This window comes from Tympanuchus pallidicinctus, unplaced genomic scaffold, assembly GCF_026119805.1.
Source record: "Tympanuchus pallidicinctus isolate F22 unplaced genomic scaffold, pur_lepc_1.0 scaffold1, whole genome shotgun sequence".
Taxonomy (NCBI): domain Eukaryota; kingdom Metazoa; phylum Chordata; class Aves; order Galliformes; family Phasianidae; genus Tympanuchus; species Tympanuchus pallidicinctus.
Window position 1 is genome coordinate 8,771,582 of NW_026294618.1, and position 19,692 is coordinate 8,791,273.

A 19,692-nucleotide genomic window follows, 5' to 3' on the forward strand; every position below is an offset into this window, starting at 1 on the left:
AACATAAGTAAAAGAGTAGAATGAAATGTTGTATATTCACACTTACATTTCACTTTCACAGATATGCTGGAATGGAAGAAGCAATGCTAAGAGGCACCGTTTCTATTCCACGTCTGCAAACTGAACTTAGAACTGAAGCACTGGTTAATTATTCACCCACCAAAGGATACCTTCAGATGAGCTCAGCTGTAGAAACTCATGGGAACACAATTTCAAAAAGAGTTCTTCTCAGATATGGTATGGGCAAAAACGTAATTAATGTGTACAGACTTTAAATGTAAACACCTTGTTACCTTTGTTTACATTATATCCCTAAATAGAACATAAATATTACCAATTTTAACCTTTTTTTTTTTTTTTTTTTTTTTTTTTTATCCATTATTTTCAGATTCTGAAAAAGCTGAGCTAGAGTGGAATTCAGGTGCCACTGCTGCTGTGGGCAGAATGTCTTCCAGCTTCCAAGTTGACTTTTCAGACTACTCAAAGACTTTAGAGAAGTATGCCAACGAACTGCTGGATCGGAAAGTCGCTCTAACAGATATGACAATGCGACATATTGTATCGCAATTTGTTGTGGTATGTTTCAGTCTACAGTTACAATTACAGTATCAGCATGTAGTCCTCATTAATTTTTGTGTCCCCAAGGGAAACCAAAACTGGGACAGTTTTGTAAAAGCATTCAATTTGAATAAGTTTTAGTTTTTCAACTTTGGTCAACCCAAACAATTTATCAAATGCCTAGTGCTATATGAATAGTTACACTGGATTTCAAATAATTTATATAACTTGTGAAAGGCTAGGAAATCCTAAAACATGTCATTTACTTTGTACCAACAGGCAACCAACACCTGGCTGCAAAAGACATCAAAAGATGTCCCCTATGCCCAGACTCTACAAGCCAAACTAAGTGGACTCCAGGAACTGAACATTCAGAAGATTAAACTGCCTATTATCTCCATTCCTGAGGAACTTTTCCTGAAAAGGTAGCTAGAGAAATTGTGATAAGCAATGAGCAACAAAAAGAGAGACTGACAGGCAGACAAATAGAATATTTCTTCTGCCACTACAAAATTAAACCATAAACCAGCCAACACGATCTAGACATTAAAATGCTCATGTACAGTTGATTTCATTGCAGTTTCTAGAATATATTGTTCTTGCCAATTAGTGTTCATATCACACTGCTTCACTTCCTGTGCATAAGGATTCAAGGAACAGTTTTGCTTGGAAATATCTGAATTGGTATGCCCACAACTACTGCTGAGATAAACTGAAGCATAGTTGTACAGCTTGCTTATGAACCAGGAAAACACTGATGAAAAAAATAAATGTAAAGTTTAAGATTGCATTATAAAAACAGATGAGGAGCAGCATTGCTTGTTATCTCTCTTTGTACTGCTTTTCCATGTAGTTTTACAGTGGTAATATGAAATGTTACATCTCTATTGGTTTCACTGTGTTCATAAGCGAAGTATTAAGAAGGAAAATATTTTTTCTCCTAAATTCTCATCAGCAGTGCACATTAGAAATTTTCTGAATGTCATCAATTTTTGTTCAAATTCCTTCATTTTGAGGATCCTTTTCATGCTTCTGCATCTCTTCATGAATGTGCATAAGGCAGATTTAGATTCGGATTCTTAGAGTAGAAAATCAAATGCAAGATTGATAACAATTTCATATTTGACCGCTTGAATGGCACTCTGTATCTGTGAGCTTAGGTTAGTTAATCTCTGAACAAGACCTAGGAATGCTTGAATTCTAATCCTAGGTCCTATGGAAATAATGTAATTCTGGACTGCTCGATCTCTCAATTTTATTTTATCTCTCTGGTAAAATAAAGGGGAAAACATTGACAGAATTCACCACTGTCAAAAATGCTTTGAAGATAAGTGCTGTAAAAATATTGATAGATTGTCATTACACTTCTCTCTAAATCTAAAGTAAGGATACAACCATTTAAGTAAGCCTAGTATTCTGGGATTAGTAGAAATCATTTCTGTGTATGTCATGGAGTTGCATAATTTTTAACAGAATCACTTTTACTTTCTAGTGAAGGCCGGATCAAATACAGCTTCAATAAAAACAGTTTTCTAATTAATATTCCATTACCATTTGGTGGAAGATCATCCCATGACATAAGAGTGCCACAGACTGTTAAAACACCTCGTCTGGTAATAGAGTCTATGGGAATAAACATACCATCTCAGGAATACAGAATGCCAACATTTACAGTTCCAGAATCCTATCCTCTTCTTGTGCCTTTATTTGGTGCTTTAGAGGTCTCCACTAGTGTGCACAGCAACTATTACAACTGGACAGCAGCGTACACTTTGGCAAATAGCAGCACGGAGAAAACATCCAGAATAGGAACTACTTACAGTATGAATGCTGATTCCGTTTTTGAGCTACTATCCTATAACATGAAAGGTAAGAATATGTTCTGATTCTATAATACTGCCTAAACTATTTTGATGATATGTACCCTTTTTTTTTTTTTTTTTTTAATGTATCCTGTATCACACCTTCATTTTCACATTGCTTATTTAAAGAAAGAGATCCTGTAATCTCTTTGTTTTTAAAGATGTTATGTGAATTTGTTATTTAGGAACTAAAGGTGAAGTCAAATAATGCATTCATAACGGATTTATAATAATCCATCTTAAGGTGTATATTTTCCAATATATTTCATATTGAAGTACAGTTCTTCACAACTGAAGGCTTGATCAGATAAATAGTTGTATATTTGACTAGTTAAGTGTTTTCAAAATCAGGCAGGTGTGTAGCTGCCAGTTTCTTCTCTCTATGTGTAGATATGTATATAAAATATTTTTTATCATTTGTATAAGTACACATACTGACATTACCATATAGAGTTAGTCCAGATCCAGACTAGTCAAGAGTTAAAATAAGGGTTTTTTTAAGATATTTCTTCTCAAATTGCAATTTGTGCTCTCAAAATGCAAAAGTTCTGGCTAACTTTAGTTTCTTCTAAATTCTTCATCATATATGAAGTATGATAAAGGCAACATTAAATAAAAGGGAATGTCAGCTATGCTCTAGTTTCAGCTATTCTTGTTAATTTTAAATAATAACATAACTTTGCATCATCTTGTGATTATATTTAATAAAGTAATGTAGATATTTATTTATAGTTTGGATTTTTAGCCCTGAATACCAAAATAGAAAGAATTTTTTTAGAAAAATTTTGAACCAACATTTTTGCCTTTAAAGAGAATTATTATAACATTAACTACAGTTTAAGCAGCCACATGAAAGCTTAATGGCACTGGAGAAAATGGCATCTTAAAGTAAAAAGGGATATATTACATTGTTATCTTTTGTCTCCTTTTTCCTATTTCAGGTTCTGGAGAAGCATCTTATAGTAGAAATGGATTCACTTGTGCATATGAAAATCATCTGAAGCACAGACTCTTAACTTCAGATTTTAAAATGTCTAGGACAAAGAGTTATGAACCTACATCAGTTTCAAACTGTACCATATTTCTAACGGCATCCAGTGCTCTGGGTCCTCAGCTTTCATTTTCCAGCGATATTGTTTCTGAAAAGACAAATAACATGAATATTAATAATGTCAAGATAGAAGGGCAACTGGAAGTGGCTTCTGTGTTTGCAAGAAGCATTTACACTATGACAAGCTCATACAATGAAAAGAGACGAGTTTTAGAAGGGAAGTCAAATCTGAGGTTGGATTCTTCTTACCTTCAAGCTACCAATCATCTATCTGGTAGATACACTGATGGTGTACTTTCCATTACTTCAGCTTCTGATGTACAAAATGGACTATTAAAGAACACAGCTTCACTGAAGTATGAAAATAGCCAGCTGAAAATAACATCTGAAACAAATGGAAGGTATCTACATCTTGCAGCTGTCAATAAACTCGAATTCCTTTTGTCAAAGAAGATGGCAGCACTTCGCTCTGAGTACCAAGCCACTTACAAGCAAATCCAATGTTATGCCTTGTTGGCAGGTTCTCTCAATTCCCAGGATCTTGTTTTCAACACTGATTTCTCTCTGACTGATCAAAGGAATCGAGCTGCACATAAGTCATCACTCAATATTAATCAGTATGGTTTAGCCAGCAGTGCAACTACAAATGTGCAGTTTAGTCCATTGACAATGCAAAGTGAAATGAATGCCAAACTTGATACTTCTGGAGGCTCTATGTCACTGTCATCATCTGGGCGCTATGGAAAAAACAATGCAAAATTCAATCTAGGTGGAAGAGTGAGTTTAACAGAAATAACGCTGGGAAGTGAATATCAGAGTACAGTTCTGAGTATGGACAATAAACATGTCTTAAACTTCAGAATTAATAGAGAAGGACTCAAATTTTCAAATAATTTGCAAGGGTCATTCAAAGAGATTAAGCTGGAGTACACAAATGACTTGAATATTCCTGGCTTATCCCTGACATTTGTTTCAAAGTTAGACAACAGCTTCAGCTTTGACAAGTTCCACAAGCATGTTTTTGACCTTCAGCTGCAGCCCAGATCACTTACAGTTAAGCTGAACAACAATATTAAATACACCAAGACTGAAGTTTCCAACAAAGCAGAACTTCTCCTTGAGCTTCTGAAGCTGAACTTGGGTGGCAATATGAGAGCAGCCTATGGAACAGATGAAGTAAGGCATACCTACACCATTACATATGCTGATCTAACTGCAAACTTTAAAACAGACACAGTTGCAAATGTCCAAGGTGCAGCAGTGAGTCACAGAGTTAATCTGAATGTGGCAGGACTGGCTTCCTCCATTACTATGAATACAAACTGTGATTCCAAATCTCTCCGTTTCAGCAATGCTCTGCGTTCCACTATGGCCCCATTCACTATCACTGCTGATGTCCACACCAACGGTAATGGAAAGCTGATTGCTCTGGGTGAACACACAGGAGACCTTTATAGCAAAATTCTATTCAAAGCAGAGCCTCTTGCTTTCACCTTCTCCCATGATTACAGAGGATCTACCAGTCATAGCTTCAAATCTATGAGAAGATACACTACACAGCTTGATAACAAATTTCATACTCTTTTTACTCCATCGGAGCAGTCGAGTGCTTGGAAATTGAAAAGTCAGCTAAACAATAACATATATTCACAAGATATCAATGCTTACAATGATGCAGAAAAGATTGGTGTGGAACTTAGTGGAAGAGCTTTAGCAGATCTCTCTGTGATGGATACAGCAATCCAACTACCATTCACATCTGAACAAATTAATGTAATTGATGTATTAGGCCTCAGAGACAGCATTTCAGAGCCTCAAGAATTCAGCATCTCTGGCTCAGTGAAGTATGATAAAAATAAAGATATGCATGTTATTAACCTACCATTCCTGGAACACTTGCCAGTCTACTTCGAACAAATCAGAGGTGCCATTCTATCCACGCTGCAGGCTGTACAGAATTACCTGAAAAACATTGACATAGATCAATACATGAAAAAATACAAGGCAACTTTAGATGAATTACCACAGAACCTTAATGATTACATGGACAAATTAGATCTGAAAGGCAGAGTTAGCACCATAAAAACTAATTTGATTGCTTTCACAAAGGACTATAAAATAACATCTGATGATCTCGAAAGTGTTCTGGAAAAAGCCTTGGATAATCTTCAAGAAATACTGCTCCAGTTTCAAGTCTATCTGGTACAAATAGAGCAGTACATCAAAGAGAATTATGATCAGTTTGACATTAATGCACTTATTGCGCAACTTCTTGACAAAATAGTTGAAAAAATGACAGCTATAGATGAAAAATATAAGATAAGAATGACTGTAGTTGACACTATTCAGAAGTTACAAATTTTTTTTAATCAATATTACCCCAGCAACATTAGAAGCAGCACTATGGCTTGGATTAAAAATGTAGATGATGAGTACAGGATCACAAGTAGGATACAGGAGAACCTAGAACAGCTCAAGATTCAAATTCAGAACATTGATATCAGAAGCTTTGCAGAAAATTTGAAACGGAAGATTAAAATGATTGATGTTAAACAGGTATTAGAAAAATTGAAGCGTTCATTACCAATTAAAAAAATGAAAGAAGTTCTTGAACAAATCAAAGACTTTATTCTGAACTGGATGGAGGAGTACGAAGTGTCTGAGAAGATCAGTGCTTTCCGAGGTCATATACATAAACTGATTGTAAAATATGAAATTGATAAGCACGTGTATTTTTTACTGGACAGAATGATAGAACTGCTTAACCAATACAGAATAAAAGAAACTGTCCGGAAAATGATGACCTACCTAAGAAAAATTGATGTGAAGACATACTTTGATAAAATGGTGGCTCTTATTGATGATGCTGTCAAGAAAGTGCAAACCTTTGATTATGAAATGATGATAAAGAAACTCAACAAATTCCTTGACATGATTATAAAAAAACTCAAATCTTTTGACTATAACCAGTTTGTTGATGACACAAATCACAAAATCCAAGAAATGACACAGAAAATAAATGAGGAACTCAGAAACCTAGAACTTCCACAGAAAGCAGAAGCATTGAAACAGTATATAAGAGATTTTAGTACTGTAGTTTCAAAATACATAGAACAACTAAGGGACACCAAGCTTGTTGCTATAATTAACTGGCTCAAGGAGCTCATCGACTCAACAGCATTTATGAATCTGAAAGCCAAAGTAAATGAGCATTTGGAAGATCTGCGAGAGAGGATTTCTGACGTGGATATCTCCAAGGAATTCGAATGGTATCTTCAAAAGATAAGCCAGTTCTACAATTCAGTTGTCATGTACATTTCTGAACAATGGAACACAGCTTTTAAAAAAATTGTTACTTTGGCTGAAAAGTATGATCTAAAAAATTGGGCTGAAAATTTAAACCAGTTTATTGAAACAGGATTTAAAGTCCCTGAAATAAGAACATTTGTAGTCACTATACCTGCCTTTGAATTCAGTCTTCGAAGTCTTCGGGAAGCAACTTTCCGAACACCGGACTTCATTGTTCCACTGACTGATCTGAAAATCCCCTCCTATGAGATAAATATTAAGAGACTAAAGGACATTAAAATCCCAGCAAAATTTACAACTCCAGAATTTACCATTCTGAATACCTTTAAAGTTCCTTCTTATACAGTTGACCTAAATGAGATTAAATTTCAGATTGTGAGAATGATAGACAAACTCATGTCTGGTGAATTTCAGCTGCCAGCAATTGATTTATATTTTAAAGATCTGAAGATGAGAGATATGCCTTTTTCTGAGATTTCTTTTCCAGAATTACAAATGTCTCAGTTGGAAATCCCAGAATTATTGATTCCAAAACTAAATCTAAATGAGTTCCAGATTCCTGACTTGAAGATACCAGAGTTCCAGCTTCCACGTATCCCACATACAGTGACTGCTCCTACATTTGGCAAATTGTCTGGTGCTTTTAGAGTTGCCTCTCCATTCTTTACACTGTCTACTCAAGCTGAAGTTCATAATACTACAACATCTGCAAACAGTCCAGAATTTGTGACCTCTCTTTCAGCTCAAGCAACATCCAAATTAGATTTCTTAGTTTTCAGTGTTATTGCAGATTCACATATCTTGGCTCCTGAAATGAAACAGCTGAAGCTTAAAAACTCCATGAAGGTCAGCCACAAGTTCCTTAAAGTGGACCATACCAATGAAGTAGTATTTTTAGGGACTTCTGTGTCAGGTGAAGCTGAAACTAGGGCAAAATTCTCTGCAACAAAAAATACAGTAGAACTTCAGAATAATTTAATGGTCAACCTGCAAAGAAAAATTCAGATGCAGAGTGGAACAGCATATTCTCACAGACTGAATATTCCACAAGCTGACTTTTCCAGCCAGGCTGATCTGGTCAATAACATGACAACAGAGGTAGAGGCAGGACGCATCTCATTTACCTCCAATGGCAAAGGAAACTGGAAGTGGACTTCTCCTAACTTCTCTGATGAAGGCACTCACAATTCACATGCCACCTTCAGGATTGACGGCCCTATTCTTATATTTTTTGCTGATTACAGAATAAATGACAGGTACCTGAAAGTCAGCCAATCTATGAGATATGAATGTGGTTTCCTAAATTACGCAACGCTTCAGGTTCAGTCTGAAATTGAGTCACAGCGTGTGGGACGTAGCATTCTCAATGTAAAAGGCACAGGACAGCTTGGAGGAATGAAAGTAGAATTAACGGGCTCTCACAATGCTCGTCTCAATGGACGGATTACTGGAACTGTAAATAATGAGTTTGTCTTCTTGGCACAGCCTTTTGAAATTCGCCTGTTAACCAACAATGATGGAAATGTGAAAATCAGCTTCCCGATGAAACTGACTGGCAAGATTGACTTCCTGAATAATTATGGTCTTTCACTCAGTTCTTCTGTTCAGCAGGTCAACTGGCAAGCTACTGGCAGGTTCAATCAGTACAGGTATTCCCATAACATGTCTGCTGGCAATAATGATGACAGAATTGAAGCTCATGTCGAAATGAGTGGAGATGCTAATTTAGACTTCCTAAATATTCCTCTAACAATTCCTCAGCTTCACATTCCCTATACTGGAATTCAGACACCTCAGCTAAAAGATTATTCACTGTGGGAACAGGCAGGCCTGAGGGATTTATTGAAAACTACAAGACAATCTTTCGATTTAAATTTGAATGCTCAGTATGAGAAAAACAAAGATATGCATGTAATCCCACTTCCTTTAGCCACAGTGCATGAAGCACTTAACAAATACATAATTTTCTTCAACAAATATTTTGAGAGAGGAAGAAACACAGCTTTAGATTTTCTCACAAAGTCATATAATGAAGCCAAAACAAAATTTGACAAATACAAAATACAGACATCACTGAACAAACTGCCACGGACCTTCAGGATTCCAGGATACACTATTCCAATTGTGAATATAGAAGTTTCTCCTTTTACTGCTGAGATGCCAGCCTTTGGTTACATACTCCCAAAAGAAATAAGCACAACAGGATTCACAGTTCCATTTATTGGCTTTTCAGTACCATCTTACACACTGGTATTACCTTCTCTGGAACTTCCAGTTCTTCATGTTCCACAGGACCTACGCACTCTAAAGCTTCCTAGATTCAGAATTAACAGCCCATCAAACCAGATCTTAATTCCTGCCATGGGAAACATTACTTATGACTTCTCATTTAAATCCAGTGTGATCACTTTGACTGCAAATGCTGGGCTGTTTAATCAGTCAGATATTGCTGGGCACCTTAGTGTCTCATCTTCATCTGTCATTGATGCACTACAATTTAAGCTGGATGGCTCAACCAGTTTGACAAGAAAAAGAGGATTGAAGCTGGCCACAGCACTGTCCCTGAATAATAACAAATTTCTAGGAGGAAGTCATGACCACAGTGTTAGTCTCACAAAGAGGAACCTGGAAGCTTCAATGATCACGAATGCAAAAATAAACACACCAGTTTTTAAAATGAATTTCAGCCAAGAGCTTTCTGGAAATACTAAATCTAAACCCACTATTTCTTCAGGGCTAAAAGTAACTTATGACTTTACTACTCCTAAGAATGGCATCAGTTCTAAGGGAGGAGTTGCTCATAAACTTGCTTTAGAGACTCTCACGTCTTACCTGTCAGTAGAAACATCAACAAAAGGGAATATCGATGGAGCAATTTACACTGGGTATTCATTTTCAGGAGCTCTAGACCATGAAGCAAACACCTATCTGCATGCTAATGGAGTTCGATCATCTGTCAAGCTTGAGGCCAACTCCAAAGTAGATGGACTCTGGAACAGTGAAATGAAAGAAATACTTGCAGTTGAAGCATCTACCAGTCGTGTTTATGCAGTCTGGGAGCACAATGGGAAAAACTATGCACGATACACACCTCTCTTCACAACGACAGGATCTCAGAAATGCAAAGCAACCCTGGAGCTGGCTTCTTGGACAGTGTCAGCAGATCTTCAGATTCAAGCCACTCAGCCAAATTCCTTCCTGGACACCGCTTCAGTTAATCAGGTTGTCTTAATGAAAATCAGTCCTACAGACCAGAAAGTTGGCTGGAAGGGTGAAGGCCAAATTCAGTCATTATCTCTGAGACATGATATGCAATTATCAAATGAAAAGTCAAATGCAAAGTTTGATATTTCAGGATCTTTGGAAGGATACATGGACTTCCTGAAAAGAATTAATTGTCCCATTTCTAAGAAGAGCTTCTGGGATATCTTGAAGTTGGATGTCACTACTGTTGCTGACAGAAAGCAGTACTTAAATGCTTCAGCATCCTTCATATACAAAAAGAGTGATGATGGTTACTTTTTCCCTATGCCTGTGATTAGGTTGAGTGATGGCTTCACATTCAGCATTCCAGAGTTACACCTAAAGGCTCCAAGTCCTGTTCTCAGCACTCCAGAGTTCAGAGTTCCATTCTCTACTCTCCAGGTCCCAGCGTACACCATTGACTTGCGTAACATAAAAATTCCACAGACACTAAACATAATGCCATTTGATGTAAATTTACCTACACTGCCAAAACTAAGATTCCCCAGAGTGGATGTAGGAGCCAATTATATTACATTAGAAGAATACAAAATTCCATATTTTGAGGTGACAGTACCAGAATACCAGATAACTGTGTCTCAATTCACTCTTCCAAAGAGTATTTCTCTAGGCAGTTTCCATGTGGATCTGGATGAAGTAGCTAATAAGATTGCAGATTTTGATCTGCCTACCATTACGATTCCTGAACAGAAAATTGAGATCCCCCCTCTCAAGGTGTCATTGCCTGCTGGAATTTACATTCCATCATTTGGTGCCTTGACTGGATCTTTGAAAGTTGCCTCACCTCTGTATAATGTTACCTGGAGAACAGATTTAACAAATAAAAAGGAATCCTTTGAAGTGTCCATAGACTCGACCTGCAGCTCAACATTACAATTCCTGGAATATGACTTGAATGGTAAGACATTAAAATTCAGTAAGCTCAATTCTGGGAGAAATTGTACATAATGTTTTTCACATTTATTTTCTATGACGTTGCTTATGAATTGGTTGCTATCTGTTAAACAGATCTCTTTTCATCTCTATCAGATTAGTCAGAGATCCTGAAGACTGATGACAAAATGTGTGGATAACTAATAGCATGCTCTGCTAAAAAAAGAAAATGGAAAATATATCTTTATTATATAGCTGCTTCTTACTTTAAAATGCAGACATCATGACATTCCTCCATTACTTATAATAATACATGTAAAGGAGAGAAAGTAGGCTGACTTTTTATGTTATTCAGTTCAAATAAGGAAATATTTACCCCGTTCCTTATGAACTGATTATATTTGATTTTGAAAATTACTCCAATTCAGAAAGCTCAGATGTCCCTTATTGCTTTTAGTTCTGGATTCGAGAATAATAATAATAAATACATCAGAATAAAACTATAAACTCTCAAGAAATTAGAATCCCTATTTATGGCCTGCATAAATGCAAAATGTTATACCTCTGTCATTGTAAGCATAGGGTAAAGTGGAATTTTTAAATACTATGATTGAACAAGCTTTTTTATGTATTTTTATTTGAGGCATTATTGAAGTTCAGGGTTTTTGGGTTTTTTTATGGAGCATAATTTTAATACTATGAAAACACTCTACAATTGGCCTTCTAGTGGATAGCTTGACATATATTTTGTGTTGTTTGCTGGTAAATTCTGCTAATGCACACATCTGAAATCTGTTTCACAGTTGTTTCAAACTACAAATATGAAGAAGACAAGTTTGTAATGAAGACCACAGGCAGCTTTGCTCATCGTGACTTGAGTGCAAACTATGTGGAAGATCTTGCTGTTCAGGGATTTAGGTAAAGATTTATTCTGATAATATAATTTATAATAGACGAAAGTGCCAATTATGTGCATGTTGCTTTGAAAACCAATGCCCAAGAGGGCTTTGCTATAATTAGTAGAATCTATGTAACTATTCTGTCATTATTGGTGGTAACACTTTCAATCTTGAGATAGCTGGAATGCTATTCTCCCTGGGCATATCCATCACACTTTTTCTGAGCAGTCCTATTTCATATCATTGCTGAACTATAAACACAGCATTTTATAATCAGAGTAGTTCTAGATCTGGCCAACAGCACATTTTTTCACTGAAGGCCTCTGTAAACACGGACCATTAAAGAGTAATTTTTATTCACAAGTACCAGTACTGCAGATTACAGAGCTGACCTTCTAACTGCCTTTTTTTGTCTGCAAGTGTTGTGTTTCACAGAATCACAGGAACACCAAGATTGGAAAAGACCTACAAGATCATCCAGTCCAACCATCCACCTATCACCAATAACACTCATTAAACCATGCTCCTCAACAGAAAATCCAAAAATTCCTTGAACACCTCCAGGGTCGGTGACTGCACCACCTCCCTGGGCAGCCCATTCCAGTGCCTGACCACTCATAAAGCTTATAATGATGTAGCTGCACATTTTGATTTGCTCACATGATTTAATGACAATTCTTAATGCAGCTCAAAATATTATCTAACAAAAAAAAGGAAAAACTGAAATAGCATGAACTTTTGAATGTGTTAGACTAAATCCTAAGAAATATGGATAACAAAGCCCTCCTTTTGTTACAAATTTATTATTTATGTAGATACACATAATACAATAGTGGTATTATATTTATGCATATTGCATTGTGTACTTCCTCAGGGCCTGTGCTATCTTAGTGTATTCCTTCATACCTATATATTCATTGTTGTTGCAGAACTGTGGAGAACACTGCATCACTAGACATCATCAGCCCAACATTTGCTGATGTTCACGTGCGTTATCAAATGACTGACAGCATGATATCCTCCTCAGTATCCTCTCCTTCTGCTGGGATCTTGGGCTTTGTTGTTCAAATAGAAACTGACACCCTCAAGGAGAAATTTTACTACAGAACTCTGGTAAGCTTAATATGACAAAAAAAAAGAAAAAAACCCCGAGTATTGTCAGATAAAAAACCTCTTTTTAAGTTTGTATGTGTTGATGCTAAGACATAAATTAACCACTCTTTGTCAAAACAAAAAGTGTATTATGACTAATTAAAAATTTTTTTTGCCTATACTAGTCTTGCGAATTCTAAACGTGGCATCTATGAGATGAGATCATTTCAGCTTCGCACAATTAATGTTGCCCTGTCCTACGATCAAGAAAATATACCTGCTGAAAATGATGAAATTAAAGAACTAGTTTTTTTTTTTATAAGCCACTGATTGGGTTTGGCATGTACACATTAGGCTATTTACACGTACCTCAGAAGTGGTCTCTATTGTGATCATTACATTGAAAGACATCAGGTCATCCATAGAGTATCTTCTTTTTGAATCCATTAATATGGATTTTTGCTAACAAAATGTGCTACTGCGATTGACATACTGCAATATTAAAACTATACATTCCAAGATGATACACTATATAAAGAATCATAATTAACACATAGTTCACTACTTACTATTGAAAACTGGATTTTTTTTAAATGTAAATAGATTATTTTATGAGGATCCTCAATTTCTCTGAGTAGCTTTCATTCTAAATTGGACCATAGATCTAAATGATTGCAAAATTAAGTTCTCTTATGTATTCATAATAATGAAAGGCAATTTGAATTAACTTTAAATAATTTCAAGAACTACTGGAAGGCTCATTTTCTTAAATAATTCACATGCTTTCTAAGAAATTGTGGGCATTTAGTAGAAAGGAAGGAAAAATCTTACTTGGAGTCCGATTTAAGCAAACAAACAAAAAACAGATTAAATTATGCCATAATACTCCTGTATAAAGAAGCACAGAGTAGTCTAGTACAATAAATTGTTCCAAAATAACCTCTCAAGATGACAGCAAGCATACAGTAGATAAAAATATGTAGTGTTTGTGTCCTAATATATAATAAAGTTGAAAGGATGCAGAATAAGAATATTGAAATACATTCATTATAAATAGCATTGGATTCATTTTGCTTACAAAATCCCTTACACCTTATCTTGTTTTATGCTTTCAGTCTGCTCCTCAGAAGGACGTTGATATATTCAAAAGTGAAATATCCTTCAGGAATTCTGACATGATTCAAATGAAATTCAACTGGAAAGAGGATGCTGCCAAAGACTTGCTGTTGGGTTTGAAAGAAAAAGTACCTAAAATGACGAGTGCAGTCTATAAGTGTGTTAATCGGTACTATAAGGAGCATATGGGACTGGATATAAGTGATGCCACTGTCATAATGAAGAATATGATGCAGAATAATGCTGACAAAGCTTACATGTTTGCTGTCAGACAAATAGATGAACTGGATGTTCAGCTTCGCACAGCTGCCAATGAAGCTTCTGACAAATATCAGGAGATTAAGGTGAAAGCTAGACAGCTATATAAAAGAGCAGCAGATCAAGCTCAAAAGATTGACTACGAAAGAATAAAAGCAAAGCTTTTGGATGCTACAGTTGACCTAATGGAAGAATATCACAAGAAAATAAAACACCTAATTGACTCAGTCATTGAATTCCTGAAGACCACAAAATTCCAGGTTCCTGGACTGTCTGAAAAATATACGGGTGAAGAATTATACCTTATGACTACAGAGAAGGCTGCAAAAACTGCAGATATATGCCTTTCAAAACTTCAGGAGTACTTTGATGCCTTGATTGCAGCTATCAATGAATTGGAAGTCAGAGTTCCTGCTTCTGAAACCATCCTCAGAGGTCGTAATGTACTTGATCAAATTAAAGAAATGCTGAAACATTTGCAGGAGAAAATCAGGCAGACCTTTGTTACTCTCCAAGAAGCTGACTTTGCAGGAAAGCTTAACCAACTGAAGCAAGTGGTGCAAAAAGCTTTTCAGAAGGCAGGAAATATGGTTAGAAGCTTGCAGTCCAAAAATTTTGAGGACATCAAAGACCAAATGCAACAGCTGTACAAAGATGCAATGGCTTCAGACTACGTAGAGAAACTTAGATCCTTGGCAGAAAATGTTCAAAAGTACATTTCTCAGATGAAAAATTTTAGCCAGAAGACATTACAGAAGCTTTCAGAAAAACTGCACCAGCTGCTCCTCTATATAAAGGCATTGCGGGAGGAATACTTTGATCCTACTACACTTGGATGGTCAGTGAAATACTATGAAGTAGAAGACAAGGTACTAGGATTGCTAAAGAATCTAATAGATACAGTAGTCGTTTGGTACAATGAATACGTTAGAGATCTTTCTGACTTGGTTACACGCCTCGCAGACCAAGTAAGAGAACTGGTGGAAAACTACAGCCAGGAATATTATGACCTTATAACTGATGTTGAAGGAAAAGGGAGACAGAAGGTTATGGAGCTCTCATCCGCTGCTCAAGAAAAAGTCCGATATTGGTCTGCAGTCGCTAAAAGGAAAATCAATGAGCTTAACAGGCAAGTTAAAGCAAAACTCCAGGAGATCAATGGGCAGCTTAGTGATTCTCAAGAAAAGCTAATCAATGTGGCCAAAATGTTAATTGATCTAACTGTAGAAAAGTACTCTACATTCATGAAGTACATCTTTGAGCTTCTTCGTTGGTTTGAGCAAGCAACAGCTAACAGCATAAAACCGTACATAGCCATTCGTGAAGGAGAGCTTAGAATAGATGTGCCATTTGATTGGGAGTACATTAACCAAATGCCCCAGAAAAGCAGAGAGGCACTCAGAAATAAAGTGGAACTAACACGTGCGTTAATTCAGCAAGGTGTTGAGCAAGGCACCAGGAAATGGGAAGAAATGCAAACATTCATTGATGAACAACTTGCCACTGAGCAGCTGAGCCTTCAGCAGATTGTGGAAAATATACAGAAGCGCATTAAGACCTGAATGAACACGCAGAAGAGGAGAAATAATACGTTTGTACCACAATGTATTTAAAAGTAACAGCAATTAACATACTGGAACTTCAGGTAGATACTGTTTGAATCTGAATTTGTAACTGAAAACTAAATAATCTACAGTAGGTTATTTTAATAAGTTTAGTAACCCAATAAATGAGTTCTTTATTACATTTTTGTGTCGTTCATTGAAGCTAGTTTTACTTGGGCCATAGGGCTGAATCCAACAATTGTCAAGGTCAATGGAAGTCTTTGCATTGTTTTCTGTGTATGTTGGATCAAGCAAATAATGTGCAATACATATTGTAAATATTCACAAAAACTATGAAATACATAGAAAAAGTGGATTTTAAAATAAAGGTCACATTCGTAAGACAGACAAAAAATAACTTGGAAGTACATCTATTTCCCAGCGCAGAAATACCGTCGTAGATAAGTTTGGGAGAAGAAGAGAAGCACATACAAAAAAAAAAAAAAAAAAAAGGAAATGTTTTATTAAGAAAAAATAAATCTATGCATGTATCAGTTTTCATAAAAATAGGCCAAGAATTTTTTTTTTTTCTCAGTGGCTAATTTATGATTCAGAAATACTTGTTTTTCTTACCTGTTTCCCCATGATATCTCTTGCTTGACATCACATTGTCTAACTTCTACTTTTCATGAGTTTGACTGTCAATGTTTCACTGATATCACTGAATAGAATGAGAGTCAAAATGTTTTCCTCTCCATCCTCTAGGCTGACCTCATTTAAATAATATTGAAGAATTCATTCACAATATGGGACTGCTTTTGAGTGGAAAATGGGACCTGTTTTGGTTTGTTTTCATCTGTTGGAATATTATATATAGTGCTCGAAAAAGGATTGCTTAGGCTGAAAAAATATTGTCTTTTTGAGAATAAACTCTTTAACAAACAAGACTAGAAATTTTGTATGCATGTTTGTTTGATACCATCAGTCTACTCTGTAATATGATTTTTGCAGTTTCATTAATGAGAAACCAGAGATTGTCTTATCCATTTGTTTGCAGCCATGACCTTTTGGAGTCTGGTTTCCACACATGGCATGGCAGGTTACATACAGGAAGAAATGGAGCACCAGTTTACCCTGTTTTCACCCTGAAGAGTTACAATCTGTGTATGTCACTCTTCCCAGAAGAACCAGAGATATAAAACTCTGTTGTGTGTTCTATGAAGTCTCATACTAAATAAAGACACCGGCTGCAGAGCCTTTTCACCTTCATTCACAAGGAAACTGAAGCCTGATGTCAAATTACACAACTCATTTCCCTGAATTTCACAAATGTTTAAGCACAACCACATTTCTCAAACATTGCCTGATTCTCATTTCCCTCCATCATGACAAATAGCACTGTGAAACAAAGGACAGTAGAAAGAATTGTAAAAGCTATGGGAGAGGAAAGATTTAAAGATTTGTCTTCATGGCTATTTACTTCTGTTCATCATCCATAGTTCTTGAGAGGGTTATAAATTCTGAAGAAGGATTTACTTACAAAGAATGGGTTAACTGAATAATAAATATTCCAAATAGCATAAATACTGGTTCTCTTTGGCAAGAGCGAAGCTTCCCAAGAGCAAACACAATAGTTTGCACACTGAACTGTGGTTAGAGGTTAGAAGAGATTTCCAAGTCTCAAAGCGTGCTGCCGCCAATTGGATTAGAACTCTTCATCCTGTCATCAATCTGACAGTCATCTTCCAGTCATTCCACAGTTGTTTTGGGGAGGGCCTGGAAGCAGAACATCAATCTCAAAAGTCAGATCTTGGTGGAAGTTAGCTGTAGTACAAATTTGTATCCGCATACCACAGATGGTACCTTAAGCACCTCTTCAAAACTCTTAACATGTTTTAACACAGAAAGGAGTGCGTTTGCACGTGTACGCAGGTATGACCCACAAGCATGTACAACCACATGTAACTTTAATTTCTTTTCCTGCTTGGTTTTCTTCCTTTTTTTTTTTTTTTTTCTTTCAGGTTCTAGCAGATTTCAGCCTTTTTTTTTCCACATAAAGTATTACAGAAACATAGACAAAACCACAAGTGTTCAAATTGTAGTACAATTGACTCCACTTACAAAAATTCTGTGATACAATAATTTGAAATGTTTTTAGTTCCATTTTGGCCTCTTTTTCAGCCTAGTTTATATAATAAGAAATAATATATTTCATTAAATTGAATTGTGTGGGAGATAACGGGGAACGAACAACTATCTGGGGCTCACTGACATTGTTTCTTTTTTTCCTATAGTCTTCATCGTCTGAATTCTCATAAATGCCAGAGGGGCTTTTCTTTATAATTTACAGCAAGTATCAGACATAGAGCAGAACTGGTTGTAAAAGTTTAATTAAGTGAAACATTTTAACAAGAAATTCAGAGAACAATATGCCCTGCTCTAACTAAGTGATTGTAGAAATTGCATTGACAAGAAACGTGTGTGTTCCTAAATGAAAAACTTTTGCAGATGTAGGACAGCAAAAATGTTCCAGAATTTTAGATTATGCAACTCATTGGAGTTGGTCTTTTATTAAATGATTTAAAAATACATGTATGTATTTGCTATGTATACATAGATTCTACACGCATTCCACATCCGTGCTTATCGTACTATGCATTATCCAGCTCCAGCTTTATTCTATGATATTAGATTGAGATATTTGCAGAGCAACTGTCATTATGGCCTATCAATACCTTAAAAAAAAAATTAAATTGAAATATTTAGTTGCTCAGTGACACCAAATTTTGTAGTCATCTTCTGCTGGCAGATTTATTGCTCAGGTGGGAAAACAGAATTTATTAAAGACCATACAGACATACAGAATTGCTTGCATTCTGTTTCAGAACGGCCAAATCCTGGCCCAGATCAATGGCAAAATGTCTATTGGCCTCAGCAGGAGTAGGCTATAGTTATGAGTATAACTTGAGACGTACTTTGGGATCATGCAGGACAAAAAGTTATATTATTCCCTATAAAAATCTACACCAAATATATCTGAAAAAGCATGCAGTCAGGAAAATAAAGTACTAACAAATTCAAGACAGACTGCCTGCACAATGTTAACCAGAGTCTCTTTCTGTATGTACTGTTATCCAGTTTTACCTAATATCACAGAGAAAGTCTGCCATGGCCAAGAATCCTGGGTTCTGGTCTCGTGCCTTAAACATGGAAATATCCTTGTTTGCATCACCCACTCCCTCTTTTCATTATCCATCCAAGGCACTGAGGAAAACTGAGGCCTTACAGAACAAAAGCAGATGTTGGAAGGTTACAAGGCCTGACCAGGCAAAGCCCTGAGCAACCCAGCATGTGTTCAAGGTTGTCCCTGCTTGGAGTGGTAAGGTGCATTACAGATACTGCAATGGGCCTTCTAGCCTGAGTTATTTCATCATTCATTTTTTGTGACTAAAGTGGCATGGCTTCATGTTACTGAACTTAACAACATACTTACCCTTTGTTAAGTAATATATAAGAAATAGACTTTGTTACTGAACTTAACAACATACTTACCCTGTGTTAAGTAATATATAAGAAATAGACTTTGTCATAATTCTAAGGCATCATTATACAGAAATATAGAAGTTGTGCCATAAAGCATTGCCATTCTGATTTCACAGGCTCTGATACTAAACTGAGGTGCAACCACCAAGCTCAGTACTTTCTATCACTAGTCTACTACTGTTGGACCAGCATCTATCAACATAATTATGGATAACAGCATATTTCTGATAAAACTTTTATGTCTTATCACTCCATGACTCTGTTGGAGTACCGGAAGATTTGAATGCTGTTAACTGGTATGATTAAGGCATATTTCAATAAGA

At 36.1% G+C, this 19,692-nt stretch overlaps 1 protein-coding gene across 1 annotated transcript in view; it reads left to right on the top strand.

The window, feature by feature from the left end:
• Positions 1 to 16,343, top strand: part of APOB (apolipoprotein B) — a 35,741-nt gene extending 19,398 nt beyond the window's left edge. Inside the window, exons 22-29 of the mRNA XM_052687783.1 lie at positions 62 to 237; positions 389 to 576; positions 838 to 983; positions 2,051 to 2,427; positions 3,362 to 10,942; positions 11,721 to 11,835; positions 12,746 to 12,929; positions 14,024 to 16,343. Coding sequence (XP_052543743.1) covers positions 62 to 237; positions 389 to 576; positions 838 to 983; positions 2,051 to 2,427; positions 3,362 to 10,942; positions 11,721 to 11,835; positions 12,746 to 12,929; positions 14,024 to 15,844 — 10,588 coding nt within the window. The 3' untranslated portion in view covers positions 15,845 to 16,343. The remainder of the gene's footprint in view (positions 1 to 61; positions 238 to 388; positions 577 to 837; positions 984 to 2,050; positions 2,428 to 3,361; positions 10,943 to 11,720; positions 11,836 to 12,745; positions 12,930 to 14,023) is intronic.
• The last annotated feature ends 3,349 nt before the right edge of the window (positions 16,344 to 19,692 follow it).